The following is a 27,180-nucleotide window of genomic DNA, read 5'->3' on the forward strand; positions in this document are numbered from 1 at the left end:
CCCCTGCAGCCTTCCAGCTGTCTCCCTGTAGGTAACTAACTAACAGACTAACAGTGTAGTTCAGTAATACCATTCCCCTGCAGCCTTCCAGCTGTCTCCCTGTAGGTAACTAACAGACTAACAGTGTAGTTCAGTAATACCATTCCCCTGCAGCCTTCCAGCTGTCTCCCTGTAGGTAACTAACAGACTAACAGTGTAGTTCAGTAATACCATTCCCCTGCAGCCTTCCAGCTGTCTCCCTGTAGGTAACTAACAGACTAACAGTGTAGTTCAGTAATACCATTCCCCTGCAGCCTTCCAGCTGTCTCCCTGTAGGTAACTAACTAACTGACAGACTAACAGTGTAGTTCAGTAATACCATTCCCCTGCAGCCTTCCAGCTGTCTCCCTGTAGGTAACTAACTAACTAACAGACTAACAGTGTAGTTCAGTAATACCATTCCCCTGCAGCCTTCCAGCTGTCTCCCTGTAGGTAACTAACAGACTAACAGTGTAGTTCAGTAATACCATTCCCCTGCAGCCTTCCAGCTGTCTCCCTGTAGGTAACTAACAGACTAACAGTGTAGTTCAGTAATACCATTCCCCTGCAGCCTTCCAGCTGTCTCCCTGTAGGTAACTAACAGACTAACAGTGTAGTTCAGTAATACCATTCCCCTGCAGCCTTCCAGCTGTCTCCCTGTAGGTAACTAACTAACAGACTAACAGTGTAGTTCAGTAATACCATTCCCCTGCAGCCTTCCAGCTGTCTCCCTGTAGGTAACTAACTAACAGACTAACAGTGTAGTTCAGTAATACCATTCCCCTGCAGCCTTCCAGCTGTCTCCCTGTAGGTAACTAACAGACTAACAGTGTAGTTCAGTAATACCATTCCCCTGCAGCCTTCCAGCTGTCTCCCTGTAGGTAACTAACTAACAGACTAACAGTGTAGTTCAGTAATACCATTCCCCTGCAGCCTTCCAGCTGTCTCCCTGTAGGTAACTAACTAACTGACAGACTAACAGTGTAGTTCAGTAATACCATTCCCCTGCAGCCTTCCAGCTGTCTCCCTGTAGGTAACTAACTAACAGACTAACAGTGTAGTTCAGTAATACCATTCCCCTGCAGCCTTCCAGCTGTCTCCCTGTAGGTAACTAACTAACAGACTAACAGTGTAGTTCAGTAATACCATTCCCCTGCAGCCTTCCAGCTGTCTCCCCTAACTAACAGACTAACAGTGTAGTTCAGTAATACCATTCCCCTGCAGCCTTCCAGCTGTCTCCCTGTAGGTAACTAACTAACAGACTAACAGTGTAGTTCAGTAATACCATTCCCCTGCAGCCTTCCAGCTGTCTCCCTGTAGGTAACTGCTATGTTCCACCATCAGGAAAAGAAGCTGCAACTGCCCATAAGATTACCATGACATTCCATTACGTTCTCTGATATGCACGTGAATAACAGGAAGGCGTATGTGTGTGTATGCATGTGAATCCATACACACACCGACAGCTGGGGTTCTGAAAAATGATGACCCCCCCCCCTTGCATAATCACACAATCACATTCAGACAAACACACACAGCTGCTATGAGCAGAACACTGTTCTGATCTCTGACCGATCTCGTGTTAGACTGGACTGAAGAATATAGAACGATAACATGTGAAAGAGACAGAGAGGAGGAGGAGAAAGGACACAGAGACCGACAGACAGAGACACAGAGTTAGGTAATCTAATAGCTGAGGGAGGGAGCGGAAGACAAAGTGATAGTTGATAAGAGAGAATGACTTCCAATAAGAGATCACACTGCACTCCTCCCTGAGCTGGGAGAACAGTGATAGGAGAGGCAGGAGGAGGACAGGAGGAAGGGAGGAGAGGATGGAGAGATGTGAACAGGAGAGCTGATAAGAAACTAATTAACTCAGTCTGTCTCAACACTGGAAGGTTGTGTCTTATGGATACAGTCATCACCTGATGAGTGTGTGTGTCGTCCCCTACCTGACTTGGGGGATGCTCCAGAGACGCTGAGGGCACACACCATCTTGGCGGTCTCCCAGGGATAAAGAGTGGTGGTGTCAGAGCGGATGGCCACAGCGAACAAGGGGCCTACAGGAAGGAACACACAGAGGTTAGAGGTCAGGGGTTTCATTCACTGTGTTTACACCCCTAACACTGGTCCTTCGCCAGGTCTTTCAAAGGTGCTAGTCCAAACAGCTCCTCTCAGCTCACTGAGCCAGTCAGAGTGTGTGTGTGTGTTAGAGGTCGACCGATTAATCGGAATGGCCGATTTCAAGTTTTCATAACAATGCCACCCGTTAGATAAAATACTGAACGGTTCCGTATTTCACTGAAATAATAAACGTTTTGTTTTCGAAATGATTGTTTCCGTATTCGAACATATTAATGACCAAAGGCTCATATTTCTGTGTGTTATTATGTTATAATTAAGTCTGATTTGATGGAGCAGTCTGACTGAGCAGCAGCAGGTCGTAATCATTCATTCAAACAGCACTTTTGTGCGTTTTGCCAGCAGCTCTTCACAAGCACAGCGCTGTTTATGACTACAAGCCTATCAGCCTAATGGCTGGTGTAACCAATGTGAAATGGCTAGCTAGTTAGCTGTTTGTGCGCTAATACCGTTTCAAACGTCACGTGCTTTTAGATTTGGAGTAGTTATTCCCCTTGCGCTGCACGGGCCGCGGCTTTTGTGGAGCGATGGGTAACGATGCTTCGAGTGTGGCTGTTGTCGATGTGTTCCTGGTTCGAGCCCAGGTAGGGGCGAGGAGGGGGACGGAAGCTATACTGTTACACTGGCAATACTATAGTGCCTATAAGAACATCCAATAGTCAAAGGTATATGAAATAGAAAATGGTAGAGAGAAATAGTCCTATAAAATACTGTATTAACTACAACCTAAAACCTCTTACCTTGGAATATTGAAGTCTCATGTTATAAGGAACCACCAACTTTCATATGTTCTCATGTTCTGAGCAAGGAACTTAAACGTTAGCTTTTTTACATGGCACATATTACTTTCTTCTCCAACGCTTTGTTTTTGCATTATTTAAACCAAATTGAACATGTTTCATTATTTATTTGAGGCTATTTTATTGATGTATTATATTAAGTTAAAATAAGTGTTCATTCAGTATTGTTGTAATTGTCATTATTACAAATGTAAAAATAAAATAAAAAAATTGGCTGATTAATCTGTATCGCCTTTTTTGGTCCTCCAATAATCGGTATCGGCGTTGAAAAATCATGATCGGTCGACCTCTAGTGCGTGTGTGTGTGGATAAGCACCTACAGAGGGACTTAGTATGGTGTCTCCTCTAACACATGTTCAACACACACACGAGAAAGAGAGCCAGTGATACGGATCATTGCGGCTTCTAACTGATTTGTCCAGGAGAGGTTGGTTATGGGGTGCCGTTTTGAAGCTTCCACCCCACAGAGAGGAAGAAGGGCTGCAGGTAGCCTAGCGGTTAGGAGCGTTGGACCTGTAACCGAATGGTTGCTAGTCCGAATCCCTGAGCCGACTAGGTGAAACATCTGCTGATGTGCCATTGAGCAAGGCACTTTACTATATTTGCTCCTCTAAGACAGCTAAATGACTCAAATGTAAGAGAGAGAGCGTGTCTTTCCACAGTGAGAGAGATGTAGAGAGAGAGCGTGCTCAAGAGGTCTACCTCCACAGAGACAGTAATAGAGGTTTCAGTAATTAGTTACATTTCTCTCCCACGAACATCAAATACAGCCAACTAGGCCGATGCAGGGAATGTGAGAGAGTATATATAGAGTTCACGTGAGAAAGTATATTTAGAGTTCATGTGAGAAAGTATATTTAGAGTTCATATGAGTATATTTAGAGTTCATGTGAGAGAGTATATTTAGAGTTCATATGAGAGAGTATATTTAGAGTTCATATGAGAGAGTATATTTAGAGTTCATATGAGAGAGTATATTTAGAGTTCATATGAGAGAGTATATTTAGAGTTAATGTGTGAGCTTCAGTAAAAGTCTAGTGGGTATAGACTCAGTAGGACACAGAAGATATTGTATGTAGCTCAGTGGTGGTCAGAGTGTGTGTTCTATCCTCGTACCAGTCTCCTGGAAGTTGATCTGGACCTTGTTAGACTTGGCGCTGACAGCTTTGGTCCAGGCCTGGCCTGGTTGTTTGGTCCAGGCAGTGATGTCACACCAGTAGAAGCCCCTGTCAGCCTGCTGCACTCCGGCCAGACGGAAGCGGAACTCAGCCGGACCAGTCTTAGTCAGAACCAGGCTGTCCCTGGGAGCCAGAACCCAGTTTACTTTCAACATAGGTCACTAGTAATAACACAACAACTTCATTCATCTTATGATACATACTGCTCAGTACTGTGTGTACCTGCGGTTAGGGTCTGTAGCCCCTCCATGTTGTAGTACAGAGTCAGGACTGAGAGAGAGGACGGTTCTAGTGGCAGAGTCCACACTGTCCTGAGTCTGCACCAGCACAGAGTAGCCCGGGTCCTGCAAGTGCACAAGGGATATGGTACAGCTCATCTCAAAAGTGGCTCCGCCCGCCACCGCCTCACGCACACGCTGTGCCACGGCGGTTAGAGATGGACCTGGAGGGAGACAGATCAATCAATCAATTAATAATCAGTGAGTCAGTCAATCGGACTGACTTTATGACTTAGAAAGCTGCCTGGAGCGCAACCTAAATCAAGGACCATGAGAGCAACTGGGATTTGTGTGATAGTGTGGGCCGGGTACCGAGGTAATGGCAAGGGAAGCAGTGCAATCAATCAAGATAGAGCCTGAGGCTAGTAGAGTGGTAAGGAGTAACCGGGACTACAGACAGACAGTAAACAGTCAGACGCTCTGCAACCACAGCTACTCTAACCTAACAACCAGCTGTCAGTAGTAGCCACAGGGACTGAGTGGACAGACCATCAGTAGGAAAGTCCGGACTTCATGAATGGACAAAGACACTGACTGAGCTCTGCAGAGAAAGATGGACAGAGAGAGTGAGACGAAGAGGGAGAGATTGAGAGATGAACAGAGAGAGAAGGGGATTCCCAGAGTTGCTGGGAGGAAACAGAGGAAGACAGTCAGAACTAGAAGGGGGAGAAAAATACAAACTCCCTACTGTATATCCTCATCTCTATTCAATAGCTTTTACACTAGATCGCCATCATCTAACCAGCTTTACGGGGTTCACAGAGTTCAGTTTGGGTGAGTGTGTGTAAAAAGGTTATTTTGTGAGAATCTGGAAGCCGAAGGGCGACTGTTGAGAACTATTTAGACTCAAATCAACAGTGGAAACTTGGACTCATAGCTGTCACTCAGGGCAGCTGTTTAGGTCCCTTACTTAATTCAATCTTTACCAATGTCATGCCACCTGCTTTGAAAAAAATGACTCAACACTATACACGTCAGCAGCTACTACAGCGACTGAAATGACTGCAATGCTCAACAAAAAGCTGCAGTTAGTTTCAAAGTGGGTGGCAAGGAATATGTTAGTCCTAAATATTTCTAAAACTAAAAGCAATGTATTTGGGACAAAATCATTCACTAACCCCTAAAACCTCAACTAAATATTGTAAGAAATAATGTGGAAATTGAGCAAGTTGAGGTGACTAAACTGCTTGGAGTAACCCTGGATTGTAAACTGTCAAGGTCAAAACAGTTTACAACAGTAGCTAAAATGGGGAGAAGTCTGTCCATAATAAAGCACTGCTCTGCCTTCTTAACAACAGTATCAACAAGGCAGGTCCTACAGGCTCTAGTTATATCGCACGTAGACTACTGTTTAGTCGTGTGGTCAGGAGCCACAAAAAGGGACTTCTGCAATTGGCTCAGAAGAGGGCAGCACGGCTGGCCTTTGGACGTACACAGAGAGCTAACATTAATAATATGCAAGTCAATCTCTCCCGGCTGAAAGTGGAGGAGATTGACTTCATCACTACTTGTTTTTGTAAGAGGTGTTGACAAGCTGAATGCACTGAGCTTGTCTGTTTAAACTACTAGCTCACATCTCAGAAACCCATGCATACCCCACAAGACATGTCACCAGAGGTCTCTTCACAGTCCCCAAGTCCAGAACAGACAACGCACAGTACTACATAGAGCCATGACTACATGGAACTCTACATCAAGTAGACCACCCTCCCGATTGTATATAGTCCTGTCCATGAGCTAATCTTGTCCTGTTTTATGTCATGTTCCATGTTTTGTATGGACCCCAGGAAGAGTAGCTGCTGCGTTGGCAGGAACTAATGGGGCTCCATAATAAAATACAAACACTCACACGCCAAACTGACTGACACTGTGTGTGTGTGTGCCCTAGACTTGTGGTGTGCCATGGTACAGGCTTTCCTGTTGTCAGACATACATTGGCGCCTCAACTTCCTCTGCCATGTTTGTTGAGCAGCCAACATGAAACAAGCCAAGGTTACATGGTAATGTTTTACATCCTCTAGCTTGGACTCCCATCCAGAACACACGTCCCTTATTACCTCAAACACATCACATAGAAAACAAATTAACATAGCAGAATGAAAAATGTATTAAATAGCAACATTGCTATATTCAGGTGGTTTCATCAAAAGAGAAATAAAAAAGGAAGGAGGGAGGAGAAGAGCGAGATGATATGAGAGCGTCATCACTACATACGTTTGGGTTCCCATCGGACGGTCAGAGGGGGGGTGAGGAACTCTGCTGCCTCCTCCATTCCACCCTGCCTAGAGGGAGTCCACGCTGTCACACTGCACGCATACGCCCCCATGTCCACGTCCTGACGGCACACACACACACCTTGTTAGCAGCTCTTGCTTTAATACAAACTTGTCTGTCTAACAAATGATTGTGCTTGAGGTACACACACACACACACACACACACACACACACACACACACACACACACACCTGTGTGCGTAGGAAGCGGAGCTTGAATGTATCCGGCTCTACTCGGGTCAGAACGATGGCACCAGACTCCAACCTATCACGGTACAGCGTCCCAGACTTCAGGTTGCCATGGGCATCCAGGGAACCAATAGGGAGGGTGGTCTGTGTGGTTGTCAGGCGGTCGCCAGGTGGACCAGGAAGTGGTGTGTACTCCCAGGTCACGCCCAGTCGGCCCCCTGCAAGGAAGTGGGTGATGTTGGTCACATGACACGCCAGCTCTGTGGGGTCACCTGTGACCTGCGGGGTCGACGAAGGGGTAAGGGTCACTGCGAAATTAGGCTCTGGAGGGAGGGACAGAAAGATGGGGGGGGGGGAGAAGAGAGAGAAACATTAATAAACAGACTCTAAATGTCAGTAAAGGGACATGGTGAAATAACATCCACCTTAGTGCATTCAGGGTAGTGTAACATGTTGACTCCCGCTGTACACAGAACCAGACCAGTTAGTTAAAAAGGAATCATCTGGAAGCCACTTCACAGCCACTAAGGTAGTGGTGAGCAGAGCTCTTCCCTGTCTGTAGCCATGAATCCAATGGGTGGTGTGTGTGTGCGTTAGGGATGTGCACGGTTATCTGAATATCCGAACGGGCGTTAGTATTCAAATAATTGGGAGTACTCATTTGTGAGAGAGAAAAATACTTTAAAAACACCCTTTCTAAGGTAAAATATCCATATGACATTGTTATACCATGACCTTTCAAATTATGAATTTAATAAAAATGAACTTTAATGTAATTCATGACATAAAATACTGTTAGCCTTCACGTGTGTAGCTTGTTGGTTATGTTGGCCAATCAAAACGGCAAAGAGGCTCAATGTGTAGCAAGTGGAATGAGAGTTCACTAATGCAGTGCAATATAGAACAAAAATAACCAACAGGTAGGCTGTCTTATCTGAATGGGGTTGGGGAGAAAGCACAGCATATGGCCTCAATTAGCCTAGCTAGCTATAGCTGGCTAGCTAGCTTCTAGGCTCCTGCAATCCAGACAGGTATTGATAAATGGGATGAAAAATTGCTTCTAGTTAGCCCGTCTTGGCTGTAGTCGGCTTGCCTTGGGTACTCGTCTCGCTAGCCCCCATCTCACTGGCCCCTCAGCAGAGCATCAGCCTCTCTCCTTCCCACAGCAGTGCTCAGGTTAAAAACTTAAGCAAAAAATAAATAAAATACTAAAATTATTACGAATATCTAGATATCTGACAAAAATTCATGATACTATTCAAATAGTGACATTTTTTCTAAACCCCATTCCTAGTGTGTGCGCGCAAATGGGGCAATCAGACTTCTCAAACACTCACACACAGTGTATCAATGTTAAGTGTCAGTGGCGGAGTGTGTGTTGGGTCTCAGTAGGTGATGGGGCTGGTATCTCAGTCAGACCTCTAGTCTACAGATTGTCCCTTTATGCTCCAATGAACAGGGAACACACATATTCCTTGATCTCGATTAGTGCGTGTGTGTGTGTGTGTGTGGGGTCATGGGTTTTCCACGTTGTGTCATTTGGACGTCACAGGGGCTGAATCATGCACCATCTGCTACACTGCTGTGAGGATCATCACAAGATCATCTGCGAAAATCCTCCTTCCTTTGCGAGGAGAGAATCCCCGCCAATTAGCCATGTGCCCATTCCGCCGCTTTCACACCCCTCATCCATCTTTCTCACACACACACACACACACAGTAGCTCCATTAATAGACCAAAGGAATACTCACACTGCAGAACGACTCAAACACATTTCCTGCTAATGGCCTACAAATGGAACGAAACATACATTATAACAAACTCGCGTGCCCACACAAGTACACACCCACCCTCCCCTACTTACCCAAGACCGGATAAACTGAGGCATTATGCACAGGACAAGAGCTGTTCCAGGGCCATTTGTTAAGGGAATAGAAAGCTGAAATCTAGTCCACCCAGTAGAGAGCTGATACCAGGCAGTGAAGAACACTACTCTGCTCTGATGAAGAAGGTAATGGCCCTCAACAAAAACAAGACTAATGCACATTTTGAAACCGAACACCACAACTAGGTTTCCATTAGCCTGGCTGTGGTTCCCAACTGGTTGGTATGGACCATAGAGATATAGAATACATTAAATGTTCTTCATACAGCTACTTCTGGGTTGTGGTTGTGGCTAAAGACTGGGGTGCTATCTCAGGTGCACTCTAACTAGAACCACAGTTCTGTTTACTTGAAAGGTCGCATTGAAAAACAGACATGGTTTGGGTATAGCCTAGCACAGCATAGGGGTTGACAACCACTGTTCTACAAACTAACCACATTCAGGATTAGGCGCTTGCTTGTCTTAACTTCTTTGGGACTGGGGGGCAGTATTGAGTAGCTTGGATGAATAAGGTACCCAGAGTAAACTGCCTGCTACTCAGGCCCAGTTGCTAATATATGCATATTATTAGTAGATTTGGATAGAAAACACTCGGAAGTTACTAAAACTGTTTGAATGATGTGAGTATAACAGCACTCATATGGCAGGCAAAAACCAGAGAAAAAAATCCAACCAGGAAGTGGGAAATCTGAGGTTTGTAGTTTTTCAACTCATGCCCTATCGAAGATACAGTGGGATATTTGTCATATTGCACTTCCTAAGGCTTCCACTAGATGTCAACAGTCTTTAGAACCTTGTTTGATGCTTCTACTGTGAAGTGGGGGCTAATAAGGGCTGTTTGAGCCAGGTGTCTGGTAGAGTGTCATGAGCTCGTAACGCGTGTTCATGTGAAAGTTAGCTCGCGTTCCAGACAAAGAAATTATCCGGTTGGAACATTATTGAAGATTTATGATAAAAACATCCTAAAGATTGATTCTATACTTCGTTTGACATGTTTCTACGAACTGTAATATAACTTTCAACTGAACTTTCGCATGGACTTGCCGGCGCGTCGTGACTTTGGATTGTGTACTAAACACGTGTAAAACAAGGAGGTATTTGGGCAAATGAGGGACTTTATCGAACAAATCAAACATTTATTGTGGAACTGGGATTCCTGGGAGTGCATTCTGATGAAGATCAAAGGTAAGTGAATGTTTCTAATGCTATTTCTGACTTCTGTTGACTGCACAACATGGCAGATATCTTTTTGTCTGTTTTATTGTCTGAGCACTGTACTCAGATTATTGCATGGTGTGCTTTTTTGAAAAAGTGTTTTTGAGATCTGACACAGCGGTTGCATTATAGAGAAGTTTATCTAAAGTTCCATGCATAACACTTGTATTTTCATCAACATTTATGATGAGTATGTCTGTAAATTGATGTGGCTCTCTGCAAAAATCACTGGATGTTTTTGGAACTACTGAACATAACGCCAATGTATACTGAGATTTTTTTTATATAAATATGAACTTTATCAAACAAAATATACATGTATTGTGTAACATGAAGTCCTATGAGTGTCATCTGATGAAGATCATCAAAGGTTAGTGATTCATTTTGTCTGTATTTCTGCTTTTTGTGACTCCTCTCTTTGGCTGGAAAAATGGCTGTGTTTTTCTTTGACTTGGCTCTGACCTAACATAATCCTTGTGGTGCTTTCGCCGTAAAGCCTATTTGAAATCGGACACTGTGGCTGGATTTACAAGAAGCTTATCTTTAAAATTGTGTAAAATACTTGTATGCTTGAGGAATTTTAATTATGAGATTTCTGTTGTTTTGAATTTGGCGTCCTGCACTTTCACTGGCTGTTGAGGTGGTATGCTACCTTCCCGAATATCCCAGAGAGGTTTTAAAAGTGTGACCTATAAAAAAAACTACAAGCACACACACACAAGCACACACATTCGCTAAACAGACAGACACTTCGGAGGACATTTCAGTTGATTAAAAGCCATGATAAAACCAGTTTGTGTTTCAATTGATTTGGATCAGACCTGTCTTAGGGTTGTGTCAGCAGGGGCAAGCTGACACAGTGTTAACTGCCAAATATCTCTGGGGGGGGGGGGGGGGGTTAATACAGGTCTGGAGTGTCAACGGTAAACACAGCCTGGCCTGTGTTTGAAATAAGTCATCCAATCTTACGTTAGTATGAAGTTCAGGTAAGAACATAAAATGAGTTGTACTTTGACCTCGTTCAGTAAGGGAACAATATACTTTAGCCACCATGTTTCCCTGGGAGCTAAGAGTACGACACTGTGTGACGTTTGAGTGTGGAGTTCTGCGCCCTTTTCAAGTTTTTGGGTGTGTTACCATAGAGATATCATCCGTTTATAATCTACGGGAACTATCTGACCATCTCAACTCTAGAGACGTTTACTAACGAGTTCACCTGTTCATACAGACTACCACACAAACCAGACGGAACTAATGAAATGCTGTATATTTCATGAAAATAGTTAAACATTGGTTCCAATAAATAATAAACACACTCAAGAGTATGTGTCTGCGCACACACACACACACACAATATAGTTAGTGTGTCTCACACACATGCTGTGCAACAAACCAAAATGCCAAGGGGAGATTTAATTATTAGGATAGAGCAAGCAGGTGTTCTATCTGGAGTGAAGACAGAGAGACAGATGGATGAGCGAGGCGAGAGAAAAGGAGAGCGAGAGAGAAAGAAAAGGGACTAAGCATGTTCCAAGGAATGTTCTCAGAGGACTCTCTCCACTGCCAAGAAGCTCCGGCCTTCATCGGAGGGTCTCTGGTTTCACTGGGGTGTTTGAGCATGGGGTGTTTGAGCATGTGGTGTGCGTCTGTGTTGAACCAGATATGACCCAGAGTGCATTCCTCCACTCAGTCGCCACCCTGTCAACACCCTCCATCATCACTTTTCCTTCACTCCCTCAGTATACAGCAGCCACTGAGCATCCTGAAGCCTGACTCAAGACATGAAGGTGATTTGGAGAGAGAACCAGAGGTGGTCGGTGCTGTTTATGATGAGGGAGAATGATCATTTATTTTATGATTAGTCTTATTTTCTGTTCCAGTATGTTGGATTCACCCAGCTCAATGTAACATTGATAGGTTTAGGCTACTACATGATAAGCAAATCTATCCCCATCATGAGTTTGCTACAACCTAGCCTATGAATGAAAGTCACCATAGGTCCACAGGTCAAGGTAATTTTTTGTAATCAAGGTGAGAGAGTGACACATTCAATACCACCTTCCACACTCTTGCCTGCATCTAGCTGATCTAGGGTGTGAATCATTCATACACCATGGTGCTACCCTACAGAGTGCTGTTGAGGCTACTGTAGACCATTGCAAAACAGTGCGTTTTAATCAATAATTTGGTGAATATATTTTGTATTGTTTTATCTAAAGTGTAACATTCATGTTTAACGGTTTATTTTTATGAAACTCACTCAGGATGGTCCTCCCCCTCCTCTCGGGAGCCTCCACTGGAGAGAACCCATTGAACTCTATGGTGACTCTGGGTGATTGTATGGGAGAGGTGGCACAGCACTAACACCAAAGGGGGGTTTGTAGGATGGAGGAAGAATAACAGCAACTTAAAGTTGTAATAGGTCACTTTTTGGGCGACTCAACCAAATTCACATAGAAATGTGAGTTACAGATCTGTCATCCTCATTGAATGTTTTGGCATATTTTACTTTCGGTTTTGTGCAACAGCCTCAAACAACTAAAAACAAGATTTTGGGCTATTGAAAAGGTATTTCACAGCAGTTTAGGTGGTACAGTGTGATTATCTATAGAATGACTGCTTGTTTTGTCACAAACTGAAATTAGGCAAACTATTAGAATATTAGCAAACAGGATTTCTGCAAATTGCACCTTTAAGAATGGCTCATTAAGTGTGTGCGTGTGTAACCACAGGAGGCTGCTGAGGGGAGGACGACTCATAATAATGGCTGGATTGGAGTAAATGGAATGATAAACACTTGGAAACCATGTTTATGTTACCAATCCTTTGATTCCGTTCCAGTGATTACTATGAGCCCGTCCTCCACAACTAAGGTACCACCTCTGGTGTGTGTCATGCTTCCGTCATCATTATGACATACAGTACCTATTGTTGTGATGGACTGCAGATGTAGAGTCAAACAATAGTACCAATCAGTCAAGGAAAGACGCACCAGGGTAGCCCCCTCTGCAGGTCCATAGGGGATTAGAAGGACACAGTGACTTCCAACTCTTTATACTACACCTCTACTGTTGGACAGAGAGGTTTATGGTGGTTGGAGGTATCCTGTAGAGAGTGTGTGTGCATGCACATTACTACATACAGTGCATTCAGAAAGTACTCAGATCTCTCGGTACTTTGCTCCGTTCATCTTTGCCTCGATCCTGACTAGTCTCCCAGTCCCTGCCGCTGAAAAACAGCATGATTCGGCCACCACCATGCTTCACTGTAGGGATGGTGCCAGGTTTCCTCCAGACGTGACGGTTGGCATTCAGGCCAAAGAGTTTAATCTTGGTTTCAACAGACCAGAGAATCTTTTTCCCTCATGGTCTGGGTGTCTTTAGATACTTTTTGGCAAACTTCAAGCGGGCTGTCATGTTCCTTTTACTGAGGAGTGGCTTCCATCTGGCCACTAAACCATAATGGCCTGATGGGTGGAGTGCTGCAGAGATGGTTGTCCTTCTGGAAGGTTCTCCCATCTCTACAAAGGAACTCTGTCAGAGTGACCATTGGGTTCTTGGTCAATCAAGTTGTAGAAACATCTCAAGGTTGATCAATGGAAACAAGATGCACCGGAGCTCAATTTGTCTCACAGCAAAGGGTCTGAATACTAATGTAAATAAGGTATTTTTAATGTTTAATAAATGTGCAAACATTTCTAAAAACCTGTTTTTTGCTTTGTATGTAGATTGCTGAGGATTTCTTTTTATTTAATCAATTTTAGAATAAGGCTGTTGCGTAACAAAATGTGGAAAAGGTCAAGGGGTCTGAATACTTTCCAAAGGCACTGTATACTACCATTTCCTCAGCGTAGTAGGTCTGAATTTCATGGGATTTGGGTGCGAGTGTGAATGTGTGTCTTCCAGACGTAGGCAGAGTTCCTCTTCCATTGATGTCTGGCCTTGCCTACGACCCTCTCCCACTAGGCTTAACCCAGGGCACTTCTCTCAACATGCACAATGGCAGACAGAAAACAGACATCTAGTAACCACCAACACATACATATGGTTGGTGAGTCTGTTGGTGTAGGGCTCTATGGTACTAGAGGGAACTCCTACACTCTGGCCTCTGGCTACACATTCCTTTCCTCCATGACCATTTTCACTGCACAGTGTTTGGTGTGTGTGTGTGTGTCAGAGGAGCGTCATGTTTGGGACTCTAGAGAACCAGCACCAGGCAGACCTAGTTCCAGAGCAGATTTAACCCCACAGCTACTGCAGCATAAACAGCTACTGTGTGGCGCATTCAACATCTGATTTCTAAGATGGTTTCATACACTAGGAGCAGTGGGGTTGCTTATTATCAAGCTAATGCTAACCCAATGGACTTTATGGCATTTCCTCACACAGAAACACAACACTAGGAGCAGTGGGGTTGCTTATTATCAAGCTAATGCTAACCCAATGGACTTTATGGCATTTCCTCACACACAAATACAACACGTAGCCTAAAGCAGCGATTCTCAACTGCTGGATCGCGACGCAAATGTGTGTCACAGGAGGTTTCTTCAGAGTGTTTTCAATATAAAACACCATTAGCAATGCTATTTTGGAAGTCTCAAAACAGTGAATTTATTACTGTTAGATTCTAATTTTCAGTGTAAAAACTCTAGATACTATGAAAGTGCAAACCAAGTTTATTCTTCCCAGAGGGCCAATACAGCCGCATTAGACAAAGTCATTCACACAAGCACTGATATTTAATCCTTTCTCCTATGCTGAGTCTCATCCTACACATCTGAACAAACATTGTATCTTTATTGCTAGGCAGGAAACTAAGTGATACGGACCATAAACTTTTCTCCCTTAAAACATGACCTGTACCCCTTTCATCACTAATCCATGGCTCTCTCCCCTTAGCAATGCCTGCCACGTGATCATTTCCCCTACACTCAGTACGTTCCAAGCTTAACCACCAACTTCTGGTGTAGCCCCTCAGCTATGACACCCCTCAGGTACCTTTTAAAACTAATGATTAATAACATTTAAAGTTCAGAAACCCAAAACCATCATTAACATTCTTCATCAAGAATATGGGGGGATTGAATTAATGGCAATGAGAGGTTGGAATGTTGTTCCCTTGTCATATATTTGCTATCTATATAACATTTAAAGATCCAGATTGTATTTTGTCGATTCTTTTCACGATGAGAATATTGGGACAGCCTGATTCAATTTGGGTCCTGAGGAAAAACCAGTTAAGAACCACTGGCCTAAAAGGTCATGAAAATCTATACCAAACTGGGAGGGACGACATGAACTTATCCATTGCAAAATGTTTTGCTACGGTGGTCCCTAATGAATCCCTACACGACCACCCACACACTCTGAAGGATGGCATGAGTGACACCACGGCACCTTGAACCTGTCAGGTCATATACAGTTACACCCTACACCACCGCTTAGGTCCCAGAGCAACCATGCTGTCATTGTAAATAAGAATTTGTACTTAACTGACTTGACCAGTTAAATAGAGAGAGGAAGCGAAACAGGGTGTAAAACCAGAGAAAGGAGTTAGCTAGGCCTTAACAGGCATGAATAATCAATATTTTTCACTGTGGGGGCAGGTATGTCAGAAAAAAGGCTTGACTAAAGGATAGGCTCACTCTGCGGGTGCCTGTGTGTGTGTGTGTGTGTGTGTTCGTTCCTGTGTGTCTCTGTAGTACAAGGCATCACTGATGTACTGCCATGGTGAAGCATGTGTTCAAAGTAAGCCTAGTGAGAGGCCAATGCTATTAATAGTATGTTAGATATGGTAATCTTGGTTGGACTGCATTTCAAGACCTAAAAAACATACAGTAGATATTTTAACAGCACTTTCACTCACTGATCTGTGTGACTAGAACTTGTACTGGGTTGGAGGTCTTCTCTGCAGCCTGGTACCATCTTCTTCCTCCTCCGACCCAGGCCCGGACCCTACAGGAGTACATCCCCTTGTCAGACCCCCTTACCCCCCTCACCACCAGCCTAAACTCCCCTGGCCCCGTCCGCTCCAGCCCCACCGAGGGGGACCCGTTTGAGACCACCCCGTCACGGCCCAGGCTGACCGCTGTGCGTCCGTCCACAAGCCAGGTGACCTCCAGGGCCAGGGAGGCCAAGTTACCCGCGGAGACCAGGCAGGTGAGGGTCAGGGTGTCGTCCATGTTGAGCGTGGTGTTGGACATGGCCACGACAGACAAGGAACGAGCTGGAAGGCGGAGGGAGAAGACAAAATGGCTGCCGTTAGAACCAATAAACAAGGAAACAACACCTAGGTCCTAACTGCTAGACACCTGTAGAACTGGACCGGTTGGATAAGTAGAAGCAATATGGTGAAAATATAGAACACTCCAGCACAGTTGGACATGGAGATACAAGTACTCTACACATCAAGAGAAGACGGAGTAGAAGGGATTCAACATGGAAAACTTGATTAAAACCATCCTGATCAAAAGAACCAACAGTGAGAAGTTGAAAGACCCACATATAGAAGATCAAGGATGACTATTTATTAAAAAAGCCCATTTCAAAAGCTCTAGAACCCACAAAATGTCAAGTATAAATGGGTAACTATTAAAAGTGAATATACGCCGAGAACGATTTAGGCTAAATGGTAAGAGTTTCAAAGCTATAGAAAGAAAAGTCAAGGAAAATCACATTAAAACATGATACGACTCATGACTCCAGAGACTGAACTGGAGCTAAACGCTTTTTTTTTTTCGGGGGGGGGGGTTATATTTCTCAAATTAAATCCTGGATACTGCTACTATGGGAGACTGGGATATCTGGTAGGTGAGATGACTTCACTATAGTTCACTATGTATGTTTAGACAAGAGAGCCAGGACAAAGGCCCCTGTTAGACTTCTCCAATCCTCTTTACTTTAGCATCTCAGTAGACAGTCAATAGTGGCTGCATGGCTACACTAGTCTGTACTTAGATACAGCATGTAAAGGAAGGTCCACAGTCCCTCCATGTTGTCTTCCTGCTGAGCTAGTCCCTCAGTCTCTCACCCCATTTTAATCACTCACCATGCAGGAGAGGGTTCAGGGGATATGGTGTCCCAGGCAACCACTGTGTGTGTGTCAGGGGTTCCTCACACACCCAGGGATAAAGGCCTGACAGGGGGAGGGGCTGAGATAGATCTCTGGGTCAAGAGCCTCTCCAACACAAAGAAATGCTGCTAGGCTAAAATAAAGTAGAGGCCATAGAAACGACAACCACCCCCCAGATCCCTCTCTCTCAGCTGGTCCTAACCCTTCGATATTTTTACATCTGTAAGGTGGAAGCCATATTGTGGAAGCTCCATTGCACTGCTTATACCAATCCAGACCATACAGATATGCAAATATCTCGGGGTTAAGGTCAAAGGGGAGTGATTTAGGATCGGCTGAATGTTTCACATGCTAAAGTACATACAAAACACACCCCATCCCCTTTACCTGTAGGTGTGACTGCCACAGCTCCCATCTCCACAGTCTTCCCCACGATGTTCTTCCACTGACCCCCTTCCTCGTGAATCCATTCCCTCCCCGTGCACACGTACATCCCTGCATCAGCCTGCGTCACCCCGGCAACAACCAATCCAAATGCCCCATCTCTGCGAATAGCCAATCGGAGCCCTCCGTCAGCATAGCGCTGGGCGGAGCCACTTCCTGTGACCACATCCCCATCTGGGCCAACGGTCAGGATATCCACCAATGGGATGCCTGGTCTCCGTAGCGACCAGGTGACGGACAGGTAGGTGGGATCAGTGAAGTGGCGGGTGACGTTGCAGGAGAGGGTGATGTCGCCACCTTCGGGGACCACGGGCTCTGGGGCCTCCGGGGCCACCTTCAGGGTGTTAGCAATGACTGTAGAGAAAGGACAGAGTTACACACACACACGGCTAGCGTCGTTAATTTGCTGCTTCACTACAGCGACATGGTTCTTTACTGCATGCTAAAATGTCATTGTGACAGAACGCTAACAGATGTTGCCGTAAGCCAACACATCTCAAAATGTCATCATGTTCGTTCTTCTTCATCGCCAAGAGTCATTACTGATTTTATAATCCATGAAAAATCTATTAATACCAAATGTCAAGTTTACACATGCGCATCTTCCTTATCTGCCCCTTTCCCCCCCCACCCCAAACACACACACGGTTTAGGCTGTCAGTGAGGGGTGTAATGGGGGGTGCTGCTGTCAACACTATGTGTAAGGAGGGTTTAGATTTGATAACCACATCAGAGGAGAGAGAAGCGCTGTTTACTCTGACCATCATAGCTGAATAAACAGAAGAGAAATGAAGGGGGGGGGGGGGGGGGGGGGAAGAGAGGGAGAGACTGTATGCCTGTGGCTCTTTCGCAATGTCTGTTCATCGCACTCCCTCTCTTACGCTCTTCCTCACTCCCGCTCCCTCAGCCTCTAAACAAGAATGATACTGTGCTTTGAAGTGTTCATATTCTAATGAACCTTCTTACTCTAAGCTCAGTAAGCTGCCATTCTACCAAGTCTTTGATATTGGACTTAGTGTCCTGGAGCTGCCAAATCACTGTCACACTCAGTTAAAAATCTCCCTTTCCCCCCCCAACTAGCTAAACATATTCCTGTCTGTGTTCGGGTACGGAGAAAGTGAACATCGCCCAACAGAAAGCCATTATTAATGTTGAACGTGCTGAAAGCCATTCAGTGGATCATGAATAGTTGTCATAGCAGAAGCAGCATTCAGTCTGTTCAGGGCGGGAGCAAAAACAAATTGGGTCTTCCAAATGGACAATGACCCCCAAGCCTGACCTCAATCCTTTAGAAAATGTGTGGGCAGACCTGAAAAAGCATGCGCAAGCAAGGAGGCCGACAAACCTGACTCAGTTACACCAGCTCTGTCAGGAGGAATGGGCCAAAATTCACCCAACTTATTGTGGGAAGCTTGTGGAAGGCTACCCGAAACGTTTGACACAAGTTAAACAATTTAAAGGCAATGCTACCAAATACACTCAATTAGTATGTAAACTTCTGACCCACTGGGAATGTGATGAAAGAAATAAAAGCTGAAATAAATCATACTATTATTCTGACAATTCACATGCTTAAAATAAAGTGGTGATCCTAACTGACCTAAGACAGGGAATCTTTACCTTCTAGTAAATGTCAGGAATTGTGTCAAACAGAGTTTAAATGTATTTGGCTAAGGTGTTTGTAAACTTCCGACTTCAACTGTATACACACACACACCACACACACACACGTAAAAAATATATATATGTAAAAACCTGTTTTTGCTTTGTCATTATGGTGTAGTGTGTAGATTGAGGAAAAAAATATATTTAATCCATTTTAGAATAAGGCTGTAACGTAACAAAATGTAGAAGTCAAGGGGTCTGAATACTTTTCGAATGCAATGTGCATTATACATGTCAATGCCACTTTAGCCGGAAGAAAATAATGTATTAGATAGACAAGTGAGCAAAGCAAACACAAAACTGAAAGTTTTGGTGGAGAATGCAGTTTGCGTAGACACCAATAGGAGGTCAGTAGACTGCCTCACCTACACAGGTGACTCTTCATAGAGTAAACTAACGTACACTACAAGGTGTTACATCAATGGATCTCACTGTACTGTGTATACAAACCGTCTACTAGTTCAACTACACCACCATGAAACATTGTTTTACAGCACGGCTACAAGCAGGACTAAAAATCACCTACTAGTTCAAGAGCACTTAGATTTTACAATATAATCTCACGCCTCTACCTGTTCCAGCTCTCCTCGTCAGCATAATTCACCACTAAGCCTCTTTCTTTTCCTCTCCCTCAGCTCATTGAGACAGACTGTTCAGAACAGGGCAACAGTCAGCTCAACAGAAATAACAACCCCCATTTGACATGAGATAAATACACCCATCTGGAATCTGCTCTCCAAGTGTGTGTGTGTGTTGGAAGACTGAACATGTGAACATGAGTGAAATCACCACTTGATCACCCCTCACTAGTGTTTCCCCAAAGCAGCAGATCTAGGAACCGGTTCCCTCCCCAAAGCAGATTAGCATAATTGGGGTTAAAGTTACATAGCTGATCCTGAACCAGTCCATATAAGGAAAGTGCAGCTGTGTCCATGTGTATACAGTATATAAGCGCACACGTGTGTGTGTGTGTGTGTGGTCTGACAAACACACCAGCTTAAGAGAGCGTGTCATGTGTAAGCAAGGGATATGAGCCGTGTTCAATAGACCACACGAACCACAACAAGAGAACATGAACACACACACAGTATGGGTCTTCCAACCCAGCCAGCCTCTATGTAAACTAGAAGTCATAATGGAGATCTGACTAATCTAGTTTGAAGTTAATACAGTTCTCCTAAATGGATATACGGTGATTCCACACTGATGGTTAAGACAGTCTAGAAGTCTCTCTCATACTCGTGTCTGACCCACCTTTGAGCGTTACCCCTGCATCGTAGTTCCCGCTGAAGACAGAGTCCGTACTGGGTGTACTGCAGAGGTACGTGGCGCTGTCTGAAGACCTCACTTCCTGTATCCTCAGCTCCACCACGCTGTCCCCCAGCCGCACCACGCTCAGGTCCCCACTGGCCACCCGGTCGCTTAGCGACAAGTCCGAATACTTTGGGTCGAAGGTGGAGATTACTTGGATAGACCCCGCCTCCGCCTGCTGCATGGTCCAGTCAAAATCCTGCTCCCTGGGCCCCTCGTAGTCAGTGACATCACAGCGCAGTGAGACAGGTTGGCCCTCCACACGGAGCAGAGGGCCAGGGGACACAGACACCACCCTGGCATGGGATACACCTAGAGAGAAGACACACACATACACGTCATTGACAGATCCGCATACATCAAATCTGCAAAATCCCCCATACAATGACAGCGTTCCTACCACATCAGACTTCCTTCGCTAACCTCTTGAAAGCCTCTCTGCTTAACAATACGCATACATTTGAGATACATGGATATATTTAGCACAGGGCAGGCTAAATATACACTTAGATACTACCTTTGGTTTGATTCCTCTGTGATTCCAAACCCACAGTGTGTGTGTGGGTGGGTGTGTGTTCTATAAAAAGGCCCACATATTGACACCTGAACCTTAGCGTCGCTGCACTCAACGGGTGAATCAATAATCTGAAGCGGTTCCTCTCCTCGTCTCCTTTCCTTTATTCCCACTGACATAGAGTAACAGGGGAAAGCAAAGCCTATGGTAACCTTCTTAGACTGGAGTACATTTACATTTACATTTAAGTCATTTAGCAGACGCTCTTATCCAGAGCGACTTACAGATTGGTGCTTTCACCTTATGACATCCAGTAGAAGGAAAGGAGTTGAGGAAAGGAAGCCACCAGAGTCTATTTAGATGCACCCATAGAGAGAGACAGTCTTGCTAGAGAAGAGAACAGCCTAGACCACTTACTCTAGCTAGAGAGAGAAGACCTATATAAAGTACAGGTTTGTTTGGATGGGCATAGGGGAAAGAGCAGCAAACATGCACACACACCAGGCTTGTCTGAACAGGCTGAGGGGAAGAGCGTGCACATGCCATGGCCAGCATGGAGCAACACATGCTCCCCCACCCACACACACCACAAACCAAAGAACAGTATCAGGAAAAATGATAAGAGGTCAGCTCATTTGGCAAGAACAAAGGGACGACGCACCAGCAGCTTTCAAAAGAACGACCCCACAGCCCAGAAATAGTCCCTGTTACATCCCAAATGGAACAACCAAAGAGCAAAGCCTTCTGGGAACATTTCCATCACACTACTTCTAATGGTAACGTTGGCCGCATTCCAATATGATCCTACACCACTGCCTTAGTTGGACCCTTAGTGATTAACATATCAAGGACACTCAAGGAACTGGAGAAATAGACGTTTGAGGGAAGGTGGTCCATAAAACATTGCTGGAACAGTCTGGTTCTGGGGATGTCATCGCTTTGACTTACCCTACGTCATAAGAGAAGGGATATTATACTGGTCGGACACCACTTAGGAGTGTGACTAATATTACCACGCAACTCTTAAGCCACTCTTATCCAAACAAACAGCCGGAGGGCCACAGAGTAAACAGGCAATATGAGACAGCCCAGTTAGGTTTAGTGTTCCCACATGGCCATATCACTTGTTTAGGTTAGACATAAGTGGCCACCTGTGCTAATTAGCAGTCTAGCGTCCCCGAACACCTGTTTGTAATCTGAGGAAGTGTCGTTCGTCAACTGGAGGCACACAGCTTGTTGATCTGCGCAAAACTGCTACAGGAAGTGCATATTTTTTTACACAGAAAATTATTTATTGCCAATGTGAAAGATAAGGGGCATATGAGCATATGTTGCCAAAATTGTTAAAACAGCGTAGGAATTGTAGTTAACATGGAGGCAACAAATGGGCAAATGTAACGGCTGAAAACCGTAAATACAGATAAGGGTTTTGGAGAGCTAGGGCAGTCGTACGTCATCAACATGTTTGGGGTCGTGTGCATGTATTTATTGTATACCATAACCCCACCACCACCACAAGGCACTCGTCACAACATTGACATCAGCAAACCACTCACCCACACGATGCCATACAAGTGGTCTGCGCCGAGACCGGATTGAGGACAATGGAGGCGGCTAAACGGCGAGGCATTGTCAATCTGCCGTCTGCTTTGGCTGTGCAGTATTTACAATGATTTGGCCTCTGCAGAAGTCATGCAGTTTGCCGAACAGCGCAGAGCTGTTGTGAAGGACGTTGTCATGGAAGTCAGTGTGTGTTCATACAGGACCTCCCTACCGTCACAAGCATTCACGTCAATACGGAGCCCTCCACATTCTTACAAAATTTGAGAAGTGCACGGCGATCCAGTACGGAGCTCAATTTGACCTCTGTGTGCCTACCTCTGTGCGCCTAGGCTTCGTAATTGTGTCACACCATCCATACAGTAGCACCGACCACATTTCAGATCTAGCAGAAATAGGCTCTTATGGTAGAGAAATTAACATTAAATTCTCTGGCAACAGCTCTGGTGGACATTCCTGCAGCCAGTATGACAATTGCACGCTCCCTCAAAACATGTGGCCCTGTGTTGTGTGACAGAACGGCACATTTTAAAGTGTCCTTTTATTGTCCCTAGCACAAGGTGCACCTGTGTAATGACCATGCCGTTTTATCAGCATCTTGATATACCACACCTGTCAGGTGGATATATTATCTTGGCAAAGGAGAAACAATCACAAACAGGGATGTAAATAAATGTGTGCACCAAATTTGAGAGAAAAGCTGTGCTATGAAAAATATCTGTGATCTTTTATTTCTGCTCATGAAACATGGGTCCAACACTTTACGTCGCGTTTACATTTTTGTTCAGTGCACAACTAATTTAACTAAGCTGTTTGGTGCAGTAGTTCAATTAAAATAAAGTGTATGAATGCGAGTCATCTCGTTAAATGACAGACTTTCCTGTAGAATCCCTATTGTTGACCAGTCACAAGTTGGGAGAATCCGGCTTGTGACTAACGTGTGCCGTAACAACCGAAGAAAAAAAATCGTTATAATATATGCACCAACTCTTCCGAACGGTTTCGGCTGGGAAGCATGCGGACGCCTTTAAAGCCATCGGGAATGGCTCAAGGGCACACACATCCCCTGCTCCAGGAAGGCTGGAGACATGTTAACTGTTGACATTTGATAATCTCACAGTACCACACCAATTTAAAAACTCAGCCGCTCACACGAACACAGGGAAGCCCTGAGCGACGCAAAGTATACGTTGACACACACTCCCCATCCTACACACCGTTGTGAAATAAAATGGGTCCGATCAACTAAACGAAAATTATATTTCTTCCTTGATCACTGAGATAAGATAACAAATGACTATAATAACAGAGAGGTCCATCAGTGGTGGACAGTGCGCCATTCCAAGTTCAACTACATTAGTTCAATTTATCAAGGGGATCTATGCGAATTGGACGGCTACCCATCGCGTGTTATGGTGCCTCCATGTAACTGGACCATTGTGAAGGCTTGTCAACTTAATTGATGTCATTAAATTCATTAAAAGTTCTCGCTCGTATTCCTTTGATTGAACGATTAAAACAGTTTCGACCAGGATTTGAGGAGCTGAAATGGAAAATTGCCACACACCCTCACCTGTGACCAACCACGGTAGCCTACATGTAACGATGAAGTTGGGCGTGGGAAATCTATTCACATATTTAGTAAAACTCAGTCATGTGTAATTAATTTAGGAGGAACAGCATGATCATTAAAAATCAGTTGATAACATTGCCTTTAAATTAATTTGACTAATTGCTTTGTCAATGGAGATTCTTATCAGGTTTTAAGTGAAAACGTGCCCGCGTGTGCATGTCAATCTAATAGTTCCCACTAAACGACAGCACACGCGTTATTATGACGATATTATCAGACCGTTAGACAACCCTTTTTCAAATATAACTTACCCATCGATAAAAACAAGAGTAGAAGAGATAGATGTTCCATCCTGCAAATTCGCGTCATTTTAACTCCCAGTTCGTTCCTTTGTCATTAAAATCCGCCACGGGTGAAAGGAGTCCTCTCGGACCTTCAGTTCAAAAACCCAACCACCGGCGACCTCTCAGAAATCCCCAAAATGCTGTCCACGAGAACCGACACTGGCGAGTAGACGTTCAGATATCCGTTAAATGGACGTGCGTGCAGTGAAAGTCCACTGGTAGCGACCGTGTACGCTCGCATAATTCATACTGAGTGTCGTTAATCAGTGTTTGGTTTTGGAACGGGAGAGGGAGGGAACAACGTTGCAGTGTCCGGAAGTCAGTTTTTGGAGGAGGGGAGTAGCGGCGGGATTTTCACAGGTAGCTCTGTCCCAAATCTCATCTCATGTAGTCTCACTAGTGGCTATTTAGAGCTGAATAATAGGCCTACAGAATATCATCATCATCGATACAGTATGTGTAACGTTAGCCTATTGAAATGTTGCTTTCAGATCATTGCACATCTACAAGGGGCCACTAAGAGGTGTGTAGTTTCAAGTTTTAAAGGGGAATTTAACTCAAAAACGATATTTTCATTAGTCCACTGTTGATACGGTCCTAAAATGCCTGGCATGTCAGCAGTCAAATTGTCAAGATATTATACAAGGTTGGATCTAATCCTGAATGCTGATCGGCTGGAATGCAGTTTTAACCAATGTCTATTCTACAAGTTCCCACAAACTACATATATGATGTTAAAACCTCTTGCTTCTACTCGGGACGCTTGCGTCCCATCTAGAGCTCTGGAAATGCAAATGCACTACGCTAAATGCTAATAGTATTAGTTAAAACTCAAACGTTCATTAAAATACACATGCAGGGTATTGAATTAAAGCTACACTCGTTGTGAATCCAGGCAACAAGTCAGATTTTTAAAATGCTTTTCGGCGAAAGCATGAGAAGCTATTATCTGATAGCATGTAACACCACAAAAGACCCGCAGGGGACGTAAACAAAATAATTAGCATATTCGGCGCTACACAAACCGCACAATAAAATAGAAAACATTCATTACCTTTGACCATCTTCTTTGTTGGCACTCCTAGATGTCCCATAATCACTATTGGGTCTTTTTTTCGATTAAATCGGTCCATATATAGCCTAGATATCGTTATATGTAGACTGTGTGATCAACGAAAAAAAACAGCGTTTCTAAAATTCAAAAAGTCGACGATAAACTTTCACAAAACACTTCGAAATACTTTTGTAATGCAACTTTAGGTATTAGTAAACGTTAATAAGCAATCAAATTAATCACAAGACAAAGTATTCTATAGCTGTCCGTCTGGAAAAATGTCCGGCTAGAAACTCAACCAAAATATCCGGTCCTAGACCTGAAGAACTGCGCTGCCTTGCATCTGTTTGACCAAGAAACAAATCGTAGGCAAATGACAAGACTCTAGACACCGTGTGGAAGCTGTAGGTACTGCAACCTCAGCCTCATTAATTGTGGTTCACCTTTATCAATGGGTTCAAGTCGCGCAGCAATATATTTTTCCATTTTCAGTGATCAGTTTTTCCTGCACTTTCCGATGAAACGCACGTTATGTTATAGCCACAGCCTTGATTTAACCAGTTTTATAAACGTCTGAGTGTTTTCTATCCACACATACTAATCATATGCATATACTATATTCCTGGCATGAGTTGCAGGGCGCTGAAATGTTGCGTGATTTTTAACAGAATGTTCAAAAAAGTAGGGGTAGGAGTAACAGGTTTTAATTACCCTGTTCCATTTGACTGCGCAACCCACTGTCTCATCAGCCCAGCCAGGCAATTTATAAACATGATCTCCACTATAAAAAGCATCTAGATATCTCACATTTATTTTAGATTAACATTTAGTTAAACAGCTGAGATTTGTATTAACCTTAATGTCTGTCTCTCCGACATTTGAAAAATTGTTTCAATATTGAAATCCGATCTCCAGCTGTCGCATAGTAATGAACATGTCGGGATGAGACAGGCAGGCACCTTCTCTCAGCTAGTTGAAATCAAGAATCAGCATAATTCTTATGTTTATTTCTATCGACTGGGTCACGTCCAAAGATGCAGAACAAAAAGACAACTACTGGGTCACGTCTCTGGCAACCAAACCAATAAAAAGAACGACCAGGCGGCTTCAGTAGCAACCCTTGATTTATGTCGGGACTATATCTTGTGGATGAATATGAATAAATTAATCAAAATATATGTTTGTATTCAAATATGTAAATCGTTATTTTAATATGTTGGTAACCCATTTAAGTGATAATATTTTTTTTTTTTTTTTTTATTTCACCTTTATTTAACCAAGTAGGCTAGTTGAGAACAAGTTCTCATTTACAACTGCGACCTGGCCAAGATAAAGCATAGCAGTGTGAACAGACAACACAGAGTTACACATGGAGTAAACAATTAACAAGTCAATAACACAGTAGAAAAAAAAATGGGCAGTCTATATACAATGTGTGCAAAAGGCATGAGGAGGTAGGCGAATAATACAATTTTGCAGATTAACACTGGAGTGATAAATGATCAGATGGTCATGTACAGGTAGAGATATTGGTGTGCAAAAGAGCAGAAAAGTAAATAAAAAAAAAAAGAAAACGGTATAAAAACAGTATGGGAATGAGGTAGGTGAAAATGGGTGGGCTATTTACCAATAGACTATGTACAGCTGCAGCGATCGGTTAGCT

The 27,180-nt window shown here is 44.0% G+C and overlaps 1 protein-coding gene across 1 annotated transcript in view; it reads right to left on the reverse strand.

Moving 5' to 3' along the window:
* LOC115120890 (prostaglandin F2 receptor negative regulator-like) overlaps positions 1-24,789 on the reverse strand; it is a 65,927-nt gene extending 41,138 nt beyond the window's left edge. Inside the window, exons 1-9 of the mRNA XM_065018930.1 lie at positions 24,431-24,789; positions 20,416-20,784; positions 17,440-17,850; positions 15,847-16,206; positions 6,884-7,203; positions 6,631-6,751; positions 4,361-4,580; positions 4,077-4,261; positions 1,971-2,078 (exon numbers count right to left, since the gene is read on the reverse strand). Of these exons, the coding sequence (XP_064875002.1) occupies positions 1,971-2,078; positions 4,077-4,261; positions 4,361-4,580; positions 6,631-6,751; positions 6,884-7,203; positions 15,847-16,206; positions 17,440-17,850; positions 20,416-20,784; positions 24,431-24,488 (2,152 nt within the window). The 5' untranslated portion in view covers positions 24,489-24,789. The remainder of the gene's footprint in view (positions 1-1,970; positions 2,079-4,076; positions 4,262-4,360; positions 4,581-6,630; positions 6,752-6,883; positions 7,204-15,846; positions 16,207-17,439; positions 17,851-20,415; positions 20,785-24,430) is intronic.
* Positions 24,790-27,180: the final 2,391 nt, after the last annotated feature.

This window comes from Oncorhynchus nerka, linkage group LG5 (assembly GCF_034236695.1).
Source record: "Oncorhynchus nerka isolate Pitt River linkage group LG5, Oner_Uvic_2.0, whole genome shotgun sequence".
In the NCBI taxonomy this organism is placed as follows: Eukaryota; Metazoa; Chordata; class Actinopteri; order Salmoniformes; family Salmonidae; genus Oncorhynchus; species Oncorhynchus nerka.